The sequence below is a fragment of the Oncorhynchus keta genome, chromosome 7, assembly GCF_023373465.1.
Source record: "Oncorhynchus keta strain PuntledgeMale-10-30-2019 chromosome 7, Oket_V2, whole genome shotgun sequence".
Taxonomy (NCBI): Eukaryota; Metazoa; Chordata; class Actinopteri; order Salmoniformes; family Salmonidae; genus Oncorhynchus; species Oncorhynchus keta.
The window spans coordinates 50,213,097-50,236,623 of NC_068427.1; the positions used below are offsets into that span (position 1 = coordinate 50,213,097).

The window sequence follows — 23,527 nt, forward strand, 5'->3', positions numbered from 1 at the left end:
TCTTCGGGACACTGTTCTGGTTCTCTTCGGGACACTGTTCTGGTTCTCTTCGGGACACTGTTCTGGTTCTCTTCGGGACACTGTTCTGATTCTATGTGTTTGTGTTTACAGAGGGCCCAGCCCCAGTGTACGGTGGGAACTCCAATGGTCAGCCCTGTGTGTTTCCCTTCACCTTCATGGGGAAGACACACCACTCCTGTACCTCAGAGGGACGCCCCGACGGGCAGCTGTGGTGCTGTATTTCTTCTGACTGCGAGACAGAACAGAAATTCTCCTTCTGTACCAAGAAGAATGGTGAGATTTTCTGTAAAATTTGATTTACAGCTTTTTATATGTGTGTGTGTGTGTGTGAGAGACTCTCTTTTCTGAACCTAAAAACGAATAGTGAACAGAGTGGCAACACGAGTAGAGCAAGCGTTTCAGCTGATAAGCCTATGATCTGTGGGAGCTCAACACAAACATATGTTGAATGGTGATCTCAACCCTGAGCGTTTTCCAGCAGAGTCACTAGAATTCTAGCCAGCCAACATCATTTAACATCTGGCTTTTATTAGAATGGGACTTTACTATCCAGGTTTCTTTGGGTAGTTTAACTTACTCATATCCTGCATCCCCGATGGCACCTTATTCCCTTTATAGTGTACAACTTTTGACCATGGACCCATAGTGTACAACTTTTGACCAGGGTCCCATAGTGTACAACTTTTGACCAGGGTCCCATAGTGTACAACTTTTGACCATGGACCCATAGTGTACAACTTTTGACCAGGGTCCCATAGTGTACAACTTTTGACCAGGGTCCCATAGTGTACAACTTTTGACCATGGACCCATAGTGCACAACTTTTGACCAGGGTCCTATCTAGGTAACATGTCATCTGGGACACGCCCTCATCGTGTCTGTTGTGTTTTGCAGTGATGGTGACAACCAGAGGAGGAAACTCTAACGGTGCTCTGTGTCAGTTCCCCTTCCTCTACAATGGGAGAAACTACACGGACTGTACCGCGGACGGGCGCAGGGACGGCATGAAGTGGTGTGGAACCACCACCAACTATGACGGCGAACAGAGGTTTGGCTTCTGCCCCATGGCCGGTGAGTGCTGTGGTCTCGTTTCTCACTTCTTTTTTGCGAGACAACGTACAGCGCGACGACGATCGTTATTGAAGCAGCCAGTGGTCGTCCCGTCGCCTGTAGTCCCTGCAGTGTGACGATCCAGTCAGATGTAGCCGTAGACTTTAACAAGGACAGATTTTGAGCTGTTAGTGGAAAGTGGCACCAACTCATCTCCTATATACAGCTGAAGTCAGATGTTTCCATACACCGTAGCCAATTACATTTAAACTCAGTTTTTCACCATTTATGACATTTTAATCCTAGTAAGAATTCCCTGTTTTAGGTCAGTTAGGATCACCACTTTTATTTTAAGGATGTGAAATGTCAGAATAATAGTAGAGAGAATGGATTATTTCAGATTTGATTTCTTTCATCACATTCACAGTGGGTCAGAAGTACACTCAATTAGTATTTGGTAGCATTGCCTTTAAATTGTTTAACTTGGGTCAAACGTTTCGGGAAGCCTTCCATATATGCCATTTAGCAGACGCTTTTATCCAAAGCGACTTACAGTCATGTGTGCATACATTCTACGTATGGGTGGTCCTGGGAATCGAACCCACTACCCTGGCGTTACGAGCGCCATGCTCTACCAACTGTGCTACAGAAGGACCATTCCACAAGCTTCCCACAATAAGTTGGGTGAATTTTGGCCCATTCCTCCAGACAGAGCTGTTGAAACCGAGTCAGGTTTGTAGGCCTCCTTGCTCGCACCTGCTTTTCCAGTTCTGCCCACATTTTCTATAGGATTGAGGTCAGGGCTTTGTGATGGCCACTCCAATACCTTGACTTTGTTGTGCAGAAGGCATTTTGCCACAACTTTGGAAGTATGGTTGGGGTCATTGTCCATTTGGAAGACCTTTAACTTCCTGACTGATGTCTTGAGATGTTGCTTCAATCTATCCACATCATTTTCCTACCTCATGATGGCATCTATTTTGTGAAATGCACCAGTTCCTCCTGCAGTAACGCCCCCCACAACATGATGCTGACACCCTCGTGCTTCACGGTTGGGATGGTGTTCTTCAGCTTGCAAGCCTCCCCATTTTTCCTCCAAACATAACAATGGTCATTATGGCCAAACAGTTATATTTTTGTTTCCTTAGACCAGAGGACATTTCTCCAAAAAGTACAATCTTTGTCCCCATGTTCATTTGCAAACCGTAGTCTGGCTTTTTTATGGCGTTTTTTTGAGCAGTGGCTTCTTCCTTGCTGAGCAGCCTTTCAGGTTATGTCGATACAGGACTCGTTTTACTGTGGATATAGATACTTTTGTACCTGTTTCCTCCAGCATCTTCACAAGGTCCTTTGCTGTTGTTCTGGGATTGATTTGCACTTTTCGCACCAAAGTATGTTCATCTCTAGGAGACAGAACGTGTCTCCTTCCTGAGCAGTACGACGGCTGTGTGGTCCCATGGTGTTTATACTTGCGTACTATTGTTTGTACAGATGAACGTGGTACCTTCAGGCGTTTGGAAATTGCTCCCAAGGATGAACCAGACAGGTCTACCATTTTTTTCTGAGGTCTTGGCTGATTTCTTTAGATTTTCCCATGATGTCAAGCAAAGAGGCACTGAGTTTGAAGGTAGGCCTTGAAATACATCCACAGGTACACCTCCAATTGACTCAAATTATGTCAATTAGCCTATCAGAAGCTTCCAAAACTATGACATACTTTTCGGGAGTTTTCAAATCTGTTTAAAGGCACAGTCAACTTAGTGTATGTAAACTTCTGACCCACTGGAATTGTGATCGAGGGAATTATTATAAGTTAAATAATCTGTCTGTAAACAAGTGTTGGAAAAATGACTTGTGTCCTGCACAAAGTAGATGTCCTAACCGACTTGCCAAAACTAGTTTGTGAACAAGAAATGTGTGCATTGGTTGAAAAATGAGTTTTAATGACTCCAACCTAAGTGTATGTTAACTTCCTACTTCCACTGTATCTACTGTATTCTATCTACTGTATCTTAGTCAATGCCGCTCTGACATTGCTCGTCCATATATTTATATATTCTTAATTCCTTCACTTAGATTTATGTGTATTAGGTATTTGTTGCGAAATTGTTAGATATTACTTGTTAGATATTGCTACAATGTCGGGATCTAGAAGCACAAGCATTTCGCTACACTATGCAATAACATCTGCTAAACACGTGTATGTGACCAATACAGTTCGAATTGAATAGTTTTTTGCCTAGTGGTTAAGAGCATTGGACCAGTAACCTAAAGGTCGTTGGTTCAAAACTACAGAGACGACTAGGTGAAAAATCTGTCGACTTGCCCTTGAGCAAGGCACTTAACAGACACGCCGATTCAATTAAGGTGGAGTGGAGGGAACCATGTGTTTTTATATATTTTTTTCAATTTACAGTAGATGCTCGCCTTTTTTAAATCAAATCAGTGTTTTTTTAAAATGCCGTCTGTTGTCTTAGAACACAAAAGGGTTGTGCCTTTTTAAACAAACACATTTTGAAAATGGTAATGAGGCCATTGGAGCCGTGTGGGAGGTACACTCTACTTCTCTGCTCTCCCTCTTTAACCTCAATCCCTGCCTTCTATTTGTTCTTTTGGGATTTTTTTTTTTACACAATCAGTCGATCTCCCTTTGGCTGAATGGGTAAGTGGTACATTCACACGCCTGTTCAAAGTACTGACCAGTTATTGAGTTTAAGTGCAGTCATTAGGCGACTGGGTAAATTACCATGAGAAAGGGTACTGTTTGGCCTGTAAAGAGTTAATGGTGATTCTTATCACTGTTTTTAGCCTCCCAGCTGGGCTAAAGGGGCCCAGGCAGACCTAGCGGAGACCCAGAGCCTGGGCTCCCACGCCAGAGCCAGAATTCCAGGCCTAGAGCAAAGACCACCAGAAGCAGAGTAATGAAACCTGACCCAGAGCCTAGACCCAGAGAGAGGGAGAGACTCCCAGAGCCTAGACCCAGAGAGCAGGAGAGACTCCCAGAGCCCAGACCCAGAGAGCAGGAGAGACTCCCAGAGCCCAGACCCAGAGAGAGGGAGAGACTCCCAGAGCCTAGACCCAGAGAGCAGGAGAGACTCCCAGAGCCCAGACCCAGAGAGAGGGAGAGACTCCCAGAGCCTAGACCCAGAGAGAGGGAGAGACTCCCAGAGCCTAGACACAGAGAGCAGGAGAGACTCCCAGAGCCCAGAGGCGGGCCAGAGAGAGGGAGAGACTCCCAGAGCCCAGAGGCGGGCCAGAGAGAGGGAGAGACTCCCAGAGCCCAGAGGCGGGCCAGAGAGGGGGAGAGACTCCCAGAGCCTAGACACAGAGAGCAGGAAAGACTCCCAGAGCCCAGAGGCAGGCCAGAGAGAGCGAGATACTCCCAGAGCCTAGACACAGAGAGCAGGAAAGACTCCCAGAGGCAGGCCAGAGAGAGGGAGAGACTCCCAGAGCCTAGACACAGAGAGCAGGAAAGACTCCCAGAGGCAGGCCAGAGAGAGGGAGAGACTCCCAGAGCCTAGACACAGAGAGCAGGAGAGACGCCCAGAGCCTAGACACAGAGAGCAGGAAAGACTCCCAGAGCCTAGACACAGAGAGCAGGAGAGACGCCCAGAGGCTGGCCAGAGGTCACCGTGTTTCTTCCTGAAAGAGACAACAGAGAGAGAGAGACTCTCTTCACTGCCCGTCTGGTCTCCAGGGCAGCCAGCTGCAGTCAGCCTCGTCAACACCTCCACAGTCTACACTGCACCTCTTTCTCTGTCGCCAACTCTCCACACAGACAGACCTCCTCTATCTCGTTCAATTAGGAAGACTGGCCCCCACAGAGACCTTTTATGTGTAGATAACCCTTCAGAGGATTACTATGTTAAGAACATCTGTTTGTCGTTAAACTTTTAAAAGTTTAATTTGACCTACTGCTCCAGGAGTTCTATATGTTCTGAGATCTAACATTCTAGAAGTTTTAAACATTCTATCTTCTGAATTCTAAGTTCTCTGTCCTCTTAGCTCACGAGGAGGTGTGTACGACCAGCGAGGGTGTGATGTACCGTGTGGGAGACCAGTGGGATAAACGCCACGACGTCCTGGGACACATGATGCGCTGTACCTGCGTTGGGAACGGTCGTGGAGAGTGGAGCTGTATCGCTTACTCCCAGCTCAAAGGTAATAAAAATATGATTTTATATATTTTTTTACAGCTCCTTTCTAATACACATGAAAGTAGGTGAGAGGTCATACATACCACGTAGAACGTGTGATGTACAGCCGGGCCTCGTTCTCTTCCTTCCCCTTGACCCTAAACACTTTGATGTTCTCAGATCTGTAAAGGTGGAAGCAATATGGGGGCGGTAGGGAGAGAATTTGGAGCAGCTGTTTTTGACGTTGTGTAATTCTTCCTGTCACACACAGATCAGTGTATTGTGGACGGGGCGACCCATGAGGTGAATCAGACCTTCACTAAACTTCATGAAGAGGGCTACATGATGAACTGTACCTGTTTCGGACAGGGCCGAGGGCGCTGGAAGTGTGACGCCATTGGTGAGTTTATAGTTCGTACAAACCTAGCATTTTTTTTAAATTATGGACCAAGCTATTCATTTGTGGCAGTATCAATTCTTACTGTGCTTGACTAGCCTGGTTCCCATATCTGTTTGTGCTGTCTTACTAACTCCTATTCTAGCCTGGTTCCCATATCTGTTTTGTCTTGACAACTCCTATTCTAGCCTGGTTCCCATATGTTTGTGCTGTCTTGACAACTCCTATTCTAGCCTGGTTCCCATATCGGTTTTGTCTTGACAACTCCTATTCTAGCCTGGTTCCCATATGTTTGTGCTGTCTTGACAACTCCTATTCTAGCCTGGTTCCCATATGTTTGTTCTGTCTTGACAACTCCTATTCAAGCCTGGTTCCCATATGTTTGTTGTCTTGACAACTCCTATTCTAGCCTGGTTCCCATATGTTTGTGCTGTCTTGACAACTCCTATTCTAGCCTGGTTCCCATATGTTTTTGTCTTGACAACTCCTATTCTAGCCTGGTTCCCATATGTTTGTGCTGTCTTGACAACTCCTATTCTAGCCTGGTTCCCATCTGTTTTTGTCTTGACAACTCCTATTCTAGCCTGGTTCCCATATGTTTGTGCTGACTTGACAACTCCTATTCTTGCCTGGTTCCAGATACGTTTGTGTTTTGTTTTGACAACTCCTATTCTAGCCTGGTTCCAGATACGTTTGTGTTTTGTCTTGACAACTCCTATTCTAGCCTGGTTCCCATATCTGTTTTGTCTTGACAACTCCTATTCTAGCCTGGTTCCAGATACGTTTGTGTTTTGTTTTGACAACTCCTATTCTAGCCTGGTTCCAGATACGTTTGTGTTTTGTCTTGACAACTCCTATTCTAGCCTGGTTCCCATATCTGTTTTGTCTTGACAACTCCTATTCTAGCCTGGTTCCAGATACGTTTGTGTTTTGTCTTATTAACTCCTCTGGTCGTTGTCACGCCAATACACCATAAACAGTAGGCTGTCATGTTGGACACAGACGAAATCTCACCGTTTTTAATATCTGTTCTCAGACCAGTGCCAGGAGCCAGAGACCAGGGTGTTCTATCAGATCGGCCAATCATGGGACAAGCTGATCCACAGCGTCATGTACAAGTGTTATTGCTATGGCAACGGTATCGGCGAGCTCAGCTGTGAGCCCCAACAGTCTTTCCCAGGTAAGAAGTCGACATCGCTAAGCCCCGATCTATAGTGGTCGCGATACTGCGCTGTACTATTGGAAAATGTTCTCTGCGTGGGTACATTCAACCATCTTTCCCTGGTAATAACTCATATCACTAGCTAGGCGTGGTCACTACTGCTGAGCGATTTTTTTTTTTTAAGCTAAATGTAGTTTATTAAACTTTTTTAATTTTTTTTAATTAACCTTTTAACGAACCAATGCGCGGTTTTCTCTAGAGAGAAATCAAATCATTTGACGAGATAAATTAAGTCAAGAACGGAGACGGATAGCATTCACACGGACTATGAGAGAGGAATGTGCACCACACAGTGATGAGGGACAGAGACCGTTGGTGAGGTAGCTCTACCCCATTGACAGTAGTAGTTGTTGGTCATAAGCAGTCCTGAAAGTGTGCCTTGTGTACTTTTGAAGAACTAGTCAAATGATTTATATGTGGTGCAGCATATTTAGGCAGCTAGCGAGCTACCGACAGTAGCCTAGCTGACGGTAGCCTAGCTGACGGTAGCCTAGCTGACGGTAGCCTAGCTGACGGTAGCCTAGCTGACTGTAGCCTAGCTGACAGTAGCCTAGCTGACGGTAGCCTAGCTGACGGTAGCCTAGCTGACGGTAGCCTAGCTACCTACATAGGATGACTCAAAGACAGTACAGTATGGGGCGCACAGAGACAGCATTTAGATGGTCTGGCTGACTGCTGCTGTCTGAGATGAGATGAAATGACTGAATTAAAAACAATAGTCATCAAATGGAAAGGAAGGAATTTACACAACTGAAATATTTTATTGTAATTTCCTCTTTTTCTATGGATGTCTACCCAAATGTGGACCAGGACGGAGACCATGGAATGTTTTCAATATTTTGGATATTGAATGTTTACAATTTATGGGCTTTTTATGGAATTATTTCATATTAATGTGCTTGTTAGTTTTTTTTTTTTTTTTCATAACCGAACCGTGTGGCCCTTCATGGTAAGGTCTACTAGGTGATTAATACTCTGTGTGGCCCTTCATGGTAAGGTCTACTGGGTGATTAATACTCTGTGTGGCCCTTCATGGTAAGGTCTACTAGGTGATTAATACTCTGTGTCCCTTCACTGGTAGGGTGATTAATACTCTGTGTGGCCCTTCATGGTAAGGTCTACTAGGTGATTAATACTCTGTGTGGCCCTTCATGGTAAGGTCTACTGGGTGATTAATACTCTGTGTGGCCCTTCATGGTAAGGTCTACTGGGTGATTAATACTCTGTGTGGCCCTTCATGGTAAGGTCTACTGGGTGATTAATACTCTGTGTGGCCCTTCATGGTAAGGTCTACTGGGTGATTAATACTCTGTGTGGCCCTTCATGGTAAGGTCTACTGGGTGATTAATACTCTGTGTGGCCCTTCATGGTAAGGTCTACTGGGTGATTAATACTCTGTGTGGCCCTTCATGGTAAGGTCTACTGGTGATTAATACTCTGATTAATACTCTGGTGATTAATACTCTGGCCCTCCATGGTAAGGTCTACTGGGTGATTAATACTCTGTGGCCCTTCATGGTAAGGTCTACTGGGTGATTAATACTCTGTGTGGCCCTTCATGGTAAGGTCTACTAGGTGATTAATACTCTGTGTGGCCCTTCATGGTAAGGTCTACTAGGTGATTAATACTCTGTGTGGCCCTCCATGGTAAGGTCTACTGGGTGATTAATACTCTGTGTGGCCCTCCATGGTAAGGTCTACTGGGTGATTAATACTCTGTGTGGCCCTTCATGGTAAGGTCTACTGGGTGATTAATACTCTGTGGCCCTTCATGGTAAGGTCTACTGGGTGATTAATACTCTGTGTGGCCCACTGGGTGATTAATACTCTGTGGCCCTTCATGGTAATGTCTACTGGGTGATTAATACTCTGTGTGGCCCACTGGGTGATTAATACTCTGTGGCCCTTCATGGTAAGGTCTACTGGGTGATTAATACTCTGTGGCCCACTGGGTGATTAATACTATGTGGCCCTTCATGGTAAGGTCTACTGGGTGATTAATACTCTGTGGCCCTTCATGGTAAGGCCTACTGGGTGATTAATACTCTGTGGCCCTTCATGGTAAGGTCTACTGGGTGATTAATCTTCCTGGAACGTCTGTTCTTCAGGGTTTCCACTGCGTACTGATCCAGGATCAGTTTTCCCTCCTTCAATCCCATCCTTAACCATTAGTGGGGGGAAATGCAAAAATAAAAATGACCCAAGATCAGCATCTAGGAGGACAACTTCACCCTACAGTCAATGTGTCTCTTCCCTCCACTGTTACTCTTCGTTCCCATGTGACAGGAAAAACCTCGTTGCATTTCTGATCTGTGTTTTCTCTCCACAGCGCACCGTCACGCTTGTAATATAGCAGAAAAGAAACAATCTAATTAAATTATACCCCCCACACACACACACACCCACCCTGTTTGTTTGGGAGAACTTTGAAGTGGAGGGCAGAGAGAGGGGGAGGCTGGCACTCGTTGGTATAGCTTCCATCTCCACCCTTTTTTCTCAGGCCTTTGTTGTTAGTTGGTGTTGAGGTGTGAGTGGAGGTGGTGGATATGCCAACTTGTGCAAGCCTCCCCCTCTTCTCTCTGCCCTCCACTTCAAAGTCAAGTTGTGAACAAGGTGGGGGGGGGGGGCAGGTTTAACGACTCTGAAGCAGGATAGTGTAATCTAATTAATAGTTTAATTTGTTAGTTTTTTCTGGGCATTGTGGAGAGAGCACAGATCAGAGATACGAGTTTTCCTTTCTCCACCTCGCTCCTCTTCTTCACCTCTCTCCTCCACCACCACCTCTCTTCTCCTCCCTCTCTTCTCCTCCTCTTCTTCACCACCACCTCTCTTCTCCTCCACCACCACCTCTCTTCTCCTCCACCACCACCTCTCTTCTCCTCCACCACCACCTCTCTTCTCCTCCACCACCACCTCTCTTCTCCTCCCTCTCTTCTCCTCCACCTCTTCCTCCCTACCTCCTCTCTTCTCCTCCCTCTCTTCTCCTCCACCACCACCTCTCTTCTCCTCCCTCTCTTCTCCTCCCTACCCCCTCTCTTCTCCTCCCTACCTCCTCTCTTCTCCTCCACCACCACCTCTCTTCTCCTCCCTCTCTTCTCCTCCACCACCACCTCTCTTCTCCTCCCTCTCTTCTCCTCCACCACCTCCTCTCTTCTCCTCCACCACCTCCTCTCTTCTCCTCCACCACCTCCTCTCTTCTCCTCCACCACCACCTCTCTTCTCCTCCCTCTCTTCTCCTCCACCACCTCCTCTCTTCTCCTCCACCACCACCTCTCTTCTCCTCCCTACCTCCTCTCTTCTCCTCCCTCTCTTCTCCTCCACCACCACCTCTCTTCTCTTCCTCTTCCTCTTCCTCTTCCTCTTCTCTCCCTCTACCATCTCCTCTCAGGTCTTTTGTTGTTAGTTGGTGTGTAGAGCTAGCTCCTCCAGCGGGACTGACTGATGTTTAGTCCTCTCATGTCCGTGGAAAACCATTAACTCTCTGTCTCTGTTGCCACCTCTTCTTTGTTTTATGACTCAGCCCTTTACTGGTAACAAGCTCAATGTTGAGAGATGTTTACAGAAGCAGTCTGTTTTTCTAGCAGTCATATGAACCCCTGTCTCCTCTTATTTCTCTGGCACATTTTACTGTAGAGGTGCTCAGTACAGGGTTTCTACCATCCTGAAAATCCTTGGAAAAGCAATGAGAATTGATTTATGTAATTTTTGTTTAGGCACAGTTAAAAAAAGATGTATATTTTATCAATCAAATAAAATCGAAATATCAGCCAGGATCAGAATGACAAGTGAGTCTGTGTTTGTGCGCTTCTCCTGAGTGGGCCATTGCTCATATTTTGTACCCCTCTAGTTAGCGAGACTGTCGGACATTACAGATTCAGCAGGTTGGCTGTTCAGTTACATTGTATTGAATTGTGTAAATCGTCAACATCAGTTTCAGAAATAAATATTAGATATAGGCTTTCTTTATGGATTATATGGCTTCAAGTTGTCTATGGGGCTCCAGTCTATGGGGCTCCAGTCTATGGGGCTCCAGTCTATGGGGCTCCAGTCTATGGGGCTCCAGTCTATGGGGCTCCAGTCTATGGGGCTCCAGTCTATGGGGCTCCAGTCTATGGGGCTCCAGTCTATGGGGCTCCAGTCTATGGGGCTCCAGGGGCTCCAGTCTATGGGGCTCCAGTCTATGGGGCTCCAGTCTATGGGGCTCCAGTCTATGGGGCTCCAGTCTATGGGGCTCCAGTCTGGGGCTCCAGTCTGTGGGGCTCCAGTCTGTGGGGCTCCAGTCTATGGGGCTCCAGTCTATGGGGCTCCAGTCTATGGGGCTCCAGTCTATGGGGCTCCAGTCTATGGGGCTCCAGTCTATGGGGCTCCAATGTCTGGGACATTGCAACTAAATAGATGCTAATCAGCCTGTAACATAAACATTTCTAAGATAACTATGACTAAACTAAAAAAGGTACATTTTCCTAAAAATGTGTGGGCTTCAGCTGAATAAAAAATATTTCTAGCCTACCATAGCTGTTTTGATATTTAGATTTTTGTGATATATGAGTGAGCAAATTATTTAAAATATCATAAAACGTATTTGGTTGTAGTGTTGCAACCTCAAGGATGGTCGACCACCCTCCCGGAGAGGGTACCGGGTGGTCGACCACCCTCCCGGAGACGTACTGGCTGTGCACGCTTTTATTCCAGTCCGCCTCTAACAAACCACATTCACAAATGAGCTGCTCAACCAGACCTTGATAAACTGGCCCTGATGTGTTTGAGCAGGGATTGATAACTGCACACTCAGCAGCTCTCCAGGCTGAGGGTTTGACCACGTGTTTTATACAGTTGCCTAAAAGGTATTTCACTTTGTGGGTTGAATTGAATTTATTCTGGGCAACAGACATCTACAACAAGATGCACAATGTGGACCCAGAGAGATACCACTTGAAAGTATTGATAACACTTGTTTTCCAAAGTGATCATTGATGGTAAAACCAAGAACAAGTGTAATGATTTAAAAAACAAAGACAGAATTACAAAACAACCATAAATACATTCATTCATATTGACATCCTAAAAAAAAAAGTATTCACTGCTCTTCTCCCTTCTACCTTAAAACAATCGACCGTATTCATTTCGCATCATACCGATCCTTCAAATCCAATACACCTGACCAGCAGTAGGGGGCGCACTCGACTTAAGTGTATTGCTCAACGAGTAACGACAGGAAATGATCCATGAATCAGAGCCTTCCGGGTATCGATACCGCATTACGTTTACTTAAAAAAAAAAAAAAAACGCACATAGAGACGCCGCCAATAGTTGGTCATAGGAGATTTGGTGAAAAGTCATGAAATTCCATCTGTCAAAAACGTATGAACCCTGTCAGAACTCCTGTTAATAACCTCTACAGGATCGGTGTCCCTTTTTAACCGGGACAGTTGAGCTAACGTGATTAGCGTGACAGTAGTAAGTAACAGCAAACTTTCCGGGACATAGACATGTCTTATACGGCCAGAAAGCTTAAATTCTTCTTAATCTAACTGCACTGTTCAATTTACAGTAGCTAATACAGTGAAAAAATAACATGCTGTATACACTGTATTAGGTAATAACTTGGCTTTATACACTGTACACATGCTATTGTTTTTCAGTGCACAGTTATGCACTTGAAAATGTATCAATAAACCATTTTAGGCACATTTGGGCAGTCTTGAGACAACATTTGGAACAGCAACGCAATGGTTCATTGGATCAGTCTAAAAAGTTGCGCGTACACTGCTAAATTGCACCTAGACTCCTAAGTCATATAATGGCCTTGCATTTCAAAGATGATGGAGCCCCCCAAAAAATGTATATTTTACCAGATCTAATGTGTTATATTCTCCGACATTAATTTCACATTTCCACAAACTTCAAAGTGTTTATTTTCAAATGGTATCAAGAATATTCATATCCTTGCTTCAGGTCCTGAGCTACAGGCAGTTAGATTTGAGTATGAGTCATTTTAGGGCGAAAGAGAAGAGAAAAAGGCTATGATCAATCTCAATGTTGACAGCTGTTTACAGTTTTTTTTTTTTATCAGTCATATGACCTGGCAATGGTATTACTTATAATCCTGTGTGACATGTTAAGATCCTATTTGCACTAAAAGGAATCTTGGAATACTTTATTTATCTCACTCTCAACATTGCTCCCAGCACCCTCCATGGCTGTTATCATATGAAGCGACACACAGAAAGTGTATCCGCTCTAGACTAGGTTGGAAAAAAGCCCCAGCGTTTTTGTTTTAAAGCGAAGCCCCAGCCCAGTGTAATAACTTCCCTTAATGACACACAGCTGTGAGATGACTGGGTGCAGCCCTGGGTTCAAATCCTAAACCTATCAAATACTTTTAGTGTTTACTCTTGTCTGCTTTGAGTGCCAGATGGGCACTGGTTTTGCAGTTTTAGTGACGTTTCTATTGGTTCCGTAGTGCCAACCGAACACAGATAAAGTATATGAAACCGATTTTGTGAATATTCTTTAAACCCATGTCTGGGAAGGAGGGCTAGAGAGCCTGGTGGCGGTTGGCTGCTGAGACCTAGTGCAGACTAAGTGGGAGTTAAACACTGTAGAAACCCTTCCCAGTCCGTTGGGCCTTTAGGAACTGTAATTAGGAGAAATTGAGACCAGATTGTGCCCAAGGTCATGTAGGCTATCCTATCCTAGCGTGGTTAACCAATCCACTTGCTGAGGGTCTTTTGGTTTGATACAAGATGTTCTATGTAAAACTTCAAGAGCTTTAAGCTGGATTCTCTACAACAAAAAACTACAGTTTCAACTTCCAATTGTCAGGATTATGTCGTCATAGAATGCCTTGTTTCTATATCCTGAAGGGATTCGATTATCCATTTTATAACATGGTTATCTCGATGTTCATATCGTCCTTCTCTCATCCCGGGATTTATGGTATTACCGGCTTCAGTTCCGATGAGGGAGGGTTATTATATTTTACTCAATGTCTTATCTCATTTAAAACGTTTTGGATGACAGTCATTCATTATTCCATTCACTCAGTTCAATGTAACATGGATAGGGTTTAGGCTACTACAGGATACTATAATTGTTTCTGTACCCATCAACCCTAGCCTATGAATGACAGTTTGCAACGTAGGTGCACATAGGTCGAGAGATAGATTTTGAGGTGATACCAGTGGAGGCTGGTGGGAGGAGCTATAGGAGGACGGGCTCATTGTAATGGGTGCAATGGGATAAATGGTACTGTATCGATGTTTTGTCTCTGTCCCAATAATTCCGTCGTGACACATGGACAGACAGTGACACATTCAATACCGCACACTCTTGCCTGCATCAAGCTGATATAGGGTGTAATCATTAGTCCAACGTTTGCAAACAGAAGTTTCTATTGGACAAATTTAGGTTTGTGTATATATCCCCGTTTTTGTTCCGTTTGCTTCCGTTTTTTAAAGAAAAGTTTTTAAACAGAATCGGTGGAATGAACACACCCCTGATCACGCGTTAACACAGTTCACTTTCATAGCAGCCCAGGTTGTATTCTTTCTCGCATCTTTGCGCTCTCCTCCTCACTTTTTCTCTTCACTTGTGGACTTTCATGCACAATACATCAGCTGTATGTGACCAGGCGAGAAAAAAATAATCGTTCCAAGCCACATCGTCACCATATTAGCTAAAGTAACGTCATAGTCAACATAGCTACTAGAACTAACATGTTAGTAAAACCGCTACAATCATGCAGTTATGTTATTAAGCAGTTTAGCACTTCCACTGGTGCGCCCCCAGTGGCAATACATTTGTAAAACCAAAAGCTAACCTTGACTTGGAACAGTTCAGAGAGGGAGAGAACAGTTCAAGTGTTGTGTTGGATAGCTAGCTAACATAGCATCCCTCTGTTTTGAGTATGCTAAATTATCTGGCTGCATTTGCTAAGAAAGTGAACAAAAAATGTAACTTTGCTTATCCTTCATTTTGGAAGGAAATGATTTGTTCAAAACTGTTCAACTATTTTCTTTCTCTCTCTGAGTCTACTACTCACCACATGTTATGCAGTGCTAGCTAGCTGTAGCTTATGCTTTCAGTACTAGATTCATTCTCTGATCCTTTGATTGGGTGGAAAACATGTTAGTTCATGCCTTAAGAGCTCTAATAGGTTGGACTAGAGGAGGACTGGAGGAAGTATTCTGGAAGTTGTCATAATTACTGTGTAAGTCTATGGAAGGGGGTGAGAACCATGAGCCTCCTAGGTTTTGAATTGACGTCAATGTACCCAGAGGAGGACGGAAGCTAGCTGTCCTCCGGCTACACTATGGTGCTACTGTACAGAGTGCTGTTGAGGACAAAATAAATCCCTTGGCCCATTGGTCGTCTATTACCAGAATGCTAATAAAATGTGCACAGGTAATATCGAATTTCCATTGAGACTGATGGCTAAATATGCTAACGAGCGCAAACGAAAGGAAATGAATTGCAAAGACCGGCAAACCAGCTCATAAACCTATATCTTTTATAGGTAGGAGCATCATTTTTGATGCGTTTGGACATTTACAAGCATATGTGAATGAGAGACATTGTGCCAATGAACAACATTTTGCTGCTTGCTTGTCTGAAGGAAGAAATGACTGGTTATGGATCGGCATGTGTATAGGCTGTGAATGTGTGGAGTCAGGAGTTACTAAGGTAACGGGCCTGCCTGCTCTGCGTGGAGAAAATGATGATGATGATGATGATGATGATGATGGGGGGGCAGGAGCAGACGGCCTGAGAACAGAGGGGGAAAAATTGAAATAAATCTAGATGGCAGCTGTACAGATATCTCAAACAGCAGAAAACCAACACTATATGATGTCGTGTCACCTTACTAATTCAGCCACTTACTTAGATGAACTTGGGAGTTAACTTAGATAAACTTGGTAGTTAACTTAGATGAACTTGGTAGTTAACTTAGATGAACTTGGTAGTTAACTTAGATGAACTTGGTAGTTAACTTAGATGAACTTGGTAGTTAACTTAGATGAACTTGGTAGTTAACTTAGATGAACTTGGTAGTTAACTTAGATGAACTTGGTAGTTAACTTAGATGAACTTGGTAGTTAACTTAGATGAACTTGGTAGTTAACTTAGATGAACTTGGTAGTTAACTTAGATGAACTTGGTAGTTAACTTAGATAAACTTGGTAGTTAACTTAGATGAACTTGGTAGTTAACTTAGATAAACTTGGTAGTTAACTTAGATAAACTTGGTAGTTAACTTAGATGAACTTGGTAGTTAACTTAGATGAACTTGGTAGTTAACTTAGATGAACTTGGTAGTTAACTTAGATGAACTTGGTAGTTAACTTAGATGAACTTGGTAGTTAACTTAGATGAACTTGGTAGTTAACTTAGATGAACTTGGTAGTTAACTTAGATGAACTTGGTAGTTAACTTAGATGAACTTGGTAGTTAACTTAGATGAACTTGGTTAACTTAGATGAACTAGTTAACTTAGATGAACTTGGTAGTTAACTTAGATGAACTTGGTAGTTAACTTAGATGAACTTGGTAGTTAACTTAGATGAACTTGGTAGTTAACTTAGATGAACTTGGTAGTTAACTTAGATGAACTTGGTAGTTAACTTAGATGAACTTGGTAGTTAACTTAGATGAACTTGGTAGTTAACTTAGATGAACTTGGTAGTTAACTTAGATGAACTTGGTAGTTAACTTAGATGAACTTGGTAGTCGTGGTAACACCGTATTCTGTGTTTTAAAACTCATATGATCTGCATTTTGTAAACACCGATTGTTAGAATGATTAAGATTAACTTTAAACAAAACATTAGTGATTAGTAGCAGGCTACATTCTTCATATGATAAACATTAGAAATATTGGGGCTGTGAAAGAAAAAAAAAAGACCCTGCTTTTTTCATTGTAAACAGAAAATACATTAGTGCAAAACATTTGTCAGAAGAAAAAATTAATTTTCATCAGATGACAACAGAAAGAAGTCCATGGTAGCTACAAGTTTTGAAAACTTAAAATAAATAGTTTTGACAGTATTAAAAAAAACATCCCGTGGCTATTTCCAAATACCCTGCAATACAGTATACCGCCCAAGAATAATATATATATAAACATATGCCATTTTAGCAGACTCTTTTTAAAAAAAATGTTTTTATCCAAGGTGACTTACAGTCCTGTATGCAAGTAGTAATTTAGGGAAACAAGCGATCGCTCTAAAGGTGTAGTTTATATTTCTGTTGCAGTGTAGCTATGTTTACATCAACAGGTCTAGTGAAGGAGCTGAGGGTAGTTCTCTCGCTCTGCTCTGCATGCTGAAATCCTAGCTAACAAGAATCTCACAGGGATATGCTACTTCTCCCCCATTTGTTGCAGCAGTACCTGGGCTTCTTCTGTACTACACTGTACAACCTACCATTTCAGAGCTGGTTTTAACGGCTTTCTGAAAATTGTAATCTTTTTGTTGTTGTTGTTGTTTAGATTTGAAATTAGTTGTGTTTTTCCAGATTGTTTAACCACCAAGAAATGGAATTAAAGTGATCTAGATTTCACATTATGCAGTTCAAATACTGTCAATTGTTATCAGATAACCTATATTAGTCTGTCTGATCCTCTATCAGATGGTGAGTTGGTGAAAGTGTTTCAATGCTGTAGTAGTGTAATTTACCTTCGTCTGTATGGCGTGTTTCAACTGTGGCTTTATCCCTCTCTCCCAGGTGGTAACCGTCCAGTCCAGGTGATCATCTCAGAGTCTGGTAACCAGCCCAACTCCCACCCCATCCAGTGGAACGCCCCGTCCTCCGCACACATCACACAGTACATACTCAAGTGGAGAGTGGTGAGTAGGGCCCCCGGTGATTCCAGAGTAGGGCCCCCGGTGATTCCAGAGTAGGGCCCCCGGTGATTCCAGAGTAGGGCCCCCGGTGATTCCAGAGTAGGGCCCCCGGTGATTCCAGAGTAGGGCCCCCGGTGATTCCAGAGTAGGGCCCCGGTGATTCCAGAGTAGGGCCCCGGTGATTCCAGAGTAGGGCCCCGGTGATTCCAGAGTAGGGCCCTCCGGTGATTCCAGAGTAGGGCCCCCGGTGATTCCAGAGTAGGGCCCCCGGTGATTCCAGAGTAGGGCCCCCGGTGATTCCAGAGTAGGGCCCCCGGTGATTCCAGAGTAGGGCCCCCGGTGATTCCAGAGTAGGGCCCCCGGTGATTCCAGAGTAGGGCCCCCCGGTGATTCCAGAGTAGGGCCCCCCGGTGATTCCAGAGTAGGGCCCCCGGTGATTCCAGAGTAGGGCCCTCCGGTGATTCCAGAGTAGGGCCCTCCGGTGATTCCAGAGTAGGGCCCTCCGGTGATTCCAGAGTAGGGCCCTCCGGTGATTCCAGAGTAGGGCCCTCCGGTGATTCCAGAGTAGGGCCCTCCGGTGATTCCAGAGTAGGGCCCTCCGGTGATTCCAGAGTAGGGCCCTCCGGTGATTCCAGAGTAGGGCCCTCCGGTGATTCCAGAGTAGGGCCCTCCGGTGATTCCAGAGTAGGGCCCTCCGGTGATTCCAGAGTAGGGCCCTCCGGTGATTCCAGAGTAGGGCCCCCGGTGATTCCAGAGTAGGGCCCCCGGTGATTCCGGAGGTTAACATTCACCAGATGGTATGGGTAATGTTGAACTCCTAAAGCAGTTTTACATGCAGTTTGAATTCCACATAATGCTGTGGGCACCAGATGTAGCATTGAAGTCTAGGGTTTGGTTTTCTAGACATCGATTAAACCTGAAGGTCCTGAAGTTAAAATAAGATCCTGAAGTACTTAAGTAGGTTTTTTTTTTTTTTTTTTTGGGTATTTGTACTTTACTACAAATACCCCCAAAAAAAAAAAAAGTACTTAAGTACTTTACACCACTGCCTAAACTGGCCTTAAAGCAGCTACCTTTTTGTTGTTGTTTATCAATAATGTAAAATATTATCTCTGTCTCCTCTCTTGTTTGGGGTAGAAAAACACCCGTACCCCTTGGCGGGAGGTGAATATCCCAGGCCATCTCAACTCCTACACCATCGCTGGCCTGAAGCCAGGCATCACCTACGAGGGTCAGCTGATCAGTGTGCTACGCTTCGGACGGCGCGAGGTCACGCGCTTCGACTTCACCACCACATACGGTTCCTGTGAGTAGGATCACAGTATGGCTACAAGCCTTGTATTCTGTCTCCTTGTGTTATTGATATTTTGGCCCAGGAATCGGATTCAAACTAACCAGGATAAACTTAACTGTCCACGGTGATTGATGTTTTTTAAAGATGATTCCTACTTGAGGGATGGTGTTGAGCAACAGCCATTTTGAGATCTGTGAACATCTTGAAAATTGCATTTTTTTATTTTTTTAAAGTCTGTTCTCTGTCCACAGGCCATTCCTCCGTTTTATATCTGACAGTCTGATCTTTCTTTTCAGTGGCGACCTCCGAGGGAGAGACCACCCAGCCTCCTCCGGTGGTGGACATCAGTGAGTCTGTTACAGAGATCACCTCCAGCAGCTTCGTCATCTCCTGGATGTCTGCCTCTGACACAGTGTCTGGCTTCAGGATCGAGTACGAGCTCAGTGAGGAGGGACAAGAGAGAGGACAGCCCATGATTCTCGGTACGGAACATCCCACTGGGCACATATTGGTTGAATCAACGTTGTGTCAACGTAATTTCAGTTAAATTAGATTTTAACCCATCTGGAATAATAATAATACTACTAATAATAATAATATATGCCATTTAGCAGACGCTTTTATCCAAAGCGACTTACAGTCATGTGTGCATACATTCTACGTATGGGTGGTCCCGGGAATCGAACCCACTACCCTGGCGTTACCCTGCTCTACCAACTGAGCTACAGAAGGACACGAGCGACACAATAGACGTTGACTTGACGTCTGTGCCCGGTGGCAATAATCTTTTGAAGACGACGTCTAATGATTTGTTTAGTGTGTACACTATACGATAATAGCTGAAGTATTACTATCCCTTAATACTGACCTTTGACCTCCTCTTACTACTTTGTCAAGTTTGCACGGGTTTATGCTGCGTTATCTGTCGTAACGTTCGATAGACACAATGACAAGACTGAAACTTCCACTCAAGTATATTGTCCTAACCAATGAGAGAGGGATATATATATATATATTAGATGAATGATAGGGGGCGCTGTGTTGAAGATACTGCACCTCCATCTTGGCGCTCCCCCCTTCGCCCCTCTATTGTCAATAATATTTTGAAAGCTATAAAAATGCATTTATGAATGTTTATTATATTACAGACACCTTAATGCAAACTTTTTTAGAATTATATTATGTGATTAAACATGATTAAAAATATATATATATATATATATATATATATATGTGTATTTGATTATATCATCAATCCAGGGTTTATCAACATCATTGGTCCTAACATGCTTGTCTGTCTCCAGACCTCCCCCGCACCGCTACTTCTGTGAACATCAATGAGCTGCTTCCTGGAAGGAAATACACTGTGAATGTGTACGAGGTTACACCTACTGGAGAGCCCAACCTCATCCTCACCACCTCTCAGACCACTGGTGGGTACAGAGACGGGCACACATGGACGGGCACACATGGACGGACACACGGACGGACACACACACACACACACACACACGGACGGACACACACACACACACACACACGGACGGACACACACACACACACACACACACACGGACGGACACACACACACACACACACACACACACACGGACGGACACACACACACACACACACACACACACACGGACGGACACACACACACACGGACGGACACACACACACACGGACGGACGGACACACACACACACACGGACGGACGGACACACACACACACACGGACGGACACACACACACACACACGGACACACACACACACACACACGGACGGACACACACACACGGACACGGACGGACACACACACACACACGGACAGACACACACACACACACAGGACACACACGGACACACAGGACACACGGACACACACACGGACACACACGGACACACAGACACACACGGACACACAGACACACGGACGGACACGGACGGACACACACGGACGGACACACACGGACGGACACACACGGACGGACACACGGACGGACGGACGGACGGACGGACGGACACACGGACGGACGCACGCACGCACGGACGGACACACGGACGGACGCACGCACGCACGGACGGACGCACGCACGGACGGACGGACACCCGGACGGACGGACGGACACCCGGACGGACACCCGGACGGACGGACGGACGGACGGACACCCGGACGGACGGACGGACACCCGGACGGACACCCGGACGGACGGACGGACGGACACCCGGACGGACACCCGGACGGACGGACGGACGGACGGACGGACGGACGGACACCCGGACGGACGGACGGACGGACACCCGGGCACCCGGACGGACGGACACCCAGACAGACAGACAGACAGACAGACAGACAGACAGACAGACAGACCGACGCACAGACGGACAGGCAGATAGACAGACAGACAGACCGACCGACGGACAGGCAGATAGACGGACGGGCGGGCGGGCGGGCGGACGGACGGACGGACAGACGCACAGTCAGACAGACGGACAGGCAGATAGACAGACGCACAGTCAGACAGACCGATGCACAGACGGACAGGCAGATAGACAGACGCACAGTCAGACAGACCGATGCACAGGCGGACAGGCAGATAGACAGACAGGCAGACAGGCAGACAGGCCGATGCACAGGCAGACAGGCAGACAGGCAGACAGGCAGACAGGCAGACAGACAGGCAGACAGGCAGACAGGCAGACAGACAGACAGACAGACAGACAGACAGACAGACGCACAGACAGACGGACAGACGGACAGACAGACAGACCGATGCACAGACGGACAGGCAGATAGACCGATGCACAGACGGACAGGCAGATAGACAGACGCACAGTCAGACAGACCGATGCACAGACTTTCTACAGTATGTATATATCTCTCCTCTGCTCCTCTTCCAGCTCCTGACGCTCCCTCTGACCACGAGGTGGATGAGGTTGGAGAGACCTCTATCATAGTCAGCTGGGAGAAACCCCTGGCTCCTATCACAGGTCAGTACACACATAGAGGCTGCGTTTACACAGGCAGACCAATTCTGATCTTTGCCCAATTATTGGTAAAATATCTGCTCTAACTGGTTTGAAAAAAGACAAATAAAAAATCTAATTTGGGCTGCGTGTGTAAACACAGATCCTTACAGGAGAGATCCTTACAGGAGAGATCCTTACTGGAGAGATCCTTACAGGAGAGATCCTTACAGGAGAGATCCTTACTGGAGAGATCCTTACTGGAGAGATCCTTACTGGAGAGATCCTTACTGGAGAGATCCTTACTGGAGAGATCCTTGCAGGAGAGATCCTTGCAGGAGAGATCCTTGCAGGAGAGATCCTTACAGGAGAGATCCTTACAGGAGAGATCCTGATCCTTACAGGAGAGATCCTGATCCTTGCAGGAGAGATCCTTGCAGGAGAGATCCTTACTGGAGAGATCCTGATCCTTACAGGAGAGATCCTGATCCTTGCAGGAGAGATCCTTACTGGAGAGATCCTTACTGGAGAGATCCTTACTGGAGAGATCCTTACAGGAGAGATCCTTGCAGGAGAGATCCTTGCAGGAGAGATCCTTGCAGGAGAGATCCGTATCAGGAGACTACTGAGTGAATGGGGACTTTCCTCATCTCATGTGTATAGAAACATACAAATTACTAATTATTCAACTGAATGATATTACAAAAGCTCAACAAGTCAGCCCCCCCATCCAAAAATACTAAGACTGGTGGCAATCTCTTACCAGATTGATGTTTAAGTAAACTAAATTTAAAATACCTGTATTGAATTGAGAGGCGCAAGGAAAGGTAATGTCTGTTCACCATTACCATAAGTAATGTCTGTCCACCATTACCATAAGTAATGTCTGTTCACCATTACCATAAGTAATGATGGTATCTCCTCTCCTACAGGTTACCGTGTGTAATGATGGTCTCTCCTCTCCTACAGGTTACCGTGTGTAATGATGGTCTCTCCTACAGGTTACCGTGTGTAATGATGGTCTCTCCTACAGGTTACCGTGTGTAATGATGGTCTCCTACAGGTTACCGTGTGTAATGATGGTCTCCTACAGGTTACCGTGTGTAATGATGGTCTCTCCTCTCCTACAGGTTACCGTGTGTAATGATGGTCTCCTACAGGTTACCGTGTGTAATGATGGTCTCTCCTACAGGTTACCGTGTGTAATGATGGTCTCTCCTACAGGTTACCGTGTGTAATGATGGTCTCTCCTACAGGTTACCGTGTGTAATGATGGTCTCTCCTACAGGTTACCGTGTGTAATGATGGTCTCTCCTACAGGTTACCGTGTGTAATGATGGTCTCTCCTACAGGTTACCGTGTGTAATGATGGTATCTCCTCTCCTACAGGTTACCGTGTGTAATGATGGTCTCTCCTACAGGTTACCGTGTGTAATGATGGTATCTCCTACAGGTTACCGTGTGTAATGATGGTCTCTCCTACAGGTTACCGTGTGTAATGATGGTATCTCCTCTCCTACAGGTTACCGTGTGTAATGATGGTCTCTCCTACAGGTTACCGTGTGTAATGATGGTCTCTCCTACAGGTTACC

The 23,527-nt window shown here is 45.3% G+C and overlaps 1 protein-coding gene across 1 annotated transcript in view; it reads left to right on the forward strand.

Annotated features, from left to right (window-relative positions):
• The window catches only part of LOC118379528 (fibronectin-like), a 91,081-nt gene that overhangs the window by 7,079 nt on the left and 60,475 nt on the right, over positions 1 to 23,527 (forward strand). The window contains exons 8-17 of the mRNA XM_052523146.1: positions 112 to 294; positions 916 to 1,092; positions 5,077 to 5,232; positions 5,479 to 5,607; positions 6,641 to 6,784; positions 17,552 to 17,673; positions 18,808 to 18,976; positions 19,261 to 19,446; positions 20,269 to 20,397; positions 21,870 to 21,959. Coding sequence (XP_052379106.1) covers positions 112 to 294; positions 916 to 1,092; positions 5,077 to 5,232; positions 5,479 to 5,607; positions 6,641 to 6,784; positions 17,552 to 17,673; positions 18,808 to 18,976; positions 19,261 to 19,446; positions 20,269 to 20,397; positions 21,870 to 21,959 — 1,485 coding nt within the window. The remainder of the gene's footprint in view (positions 1 to 111; positions 295 to 915; positions 1,093 to 5,076; positions 5,233 to 5,478; positions 5,608 to 6,640; positions 6,785 to 17,551; positions 17,674 to 18,807; positions 18,977 to 19,260; positions 19,447 to 20,268; positions 20,398 to 21,869; positions 21,960 to 23,527) is intronic.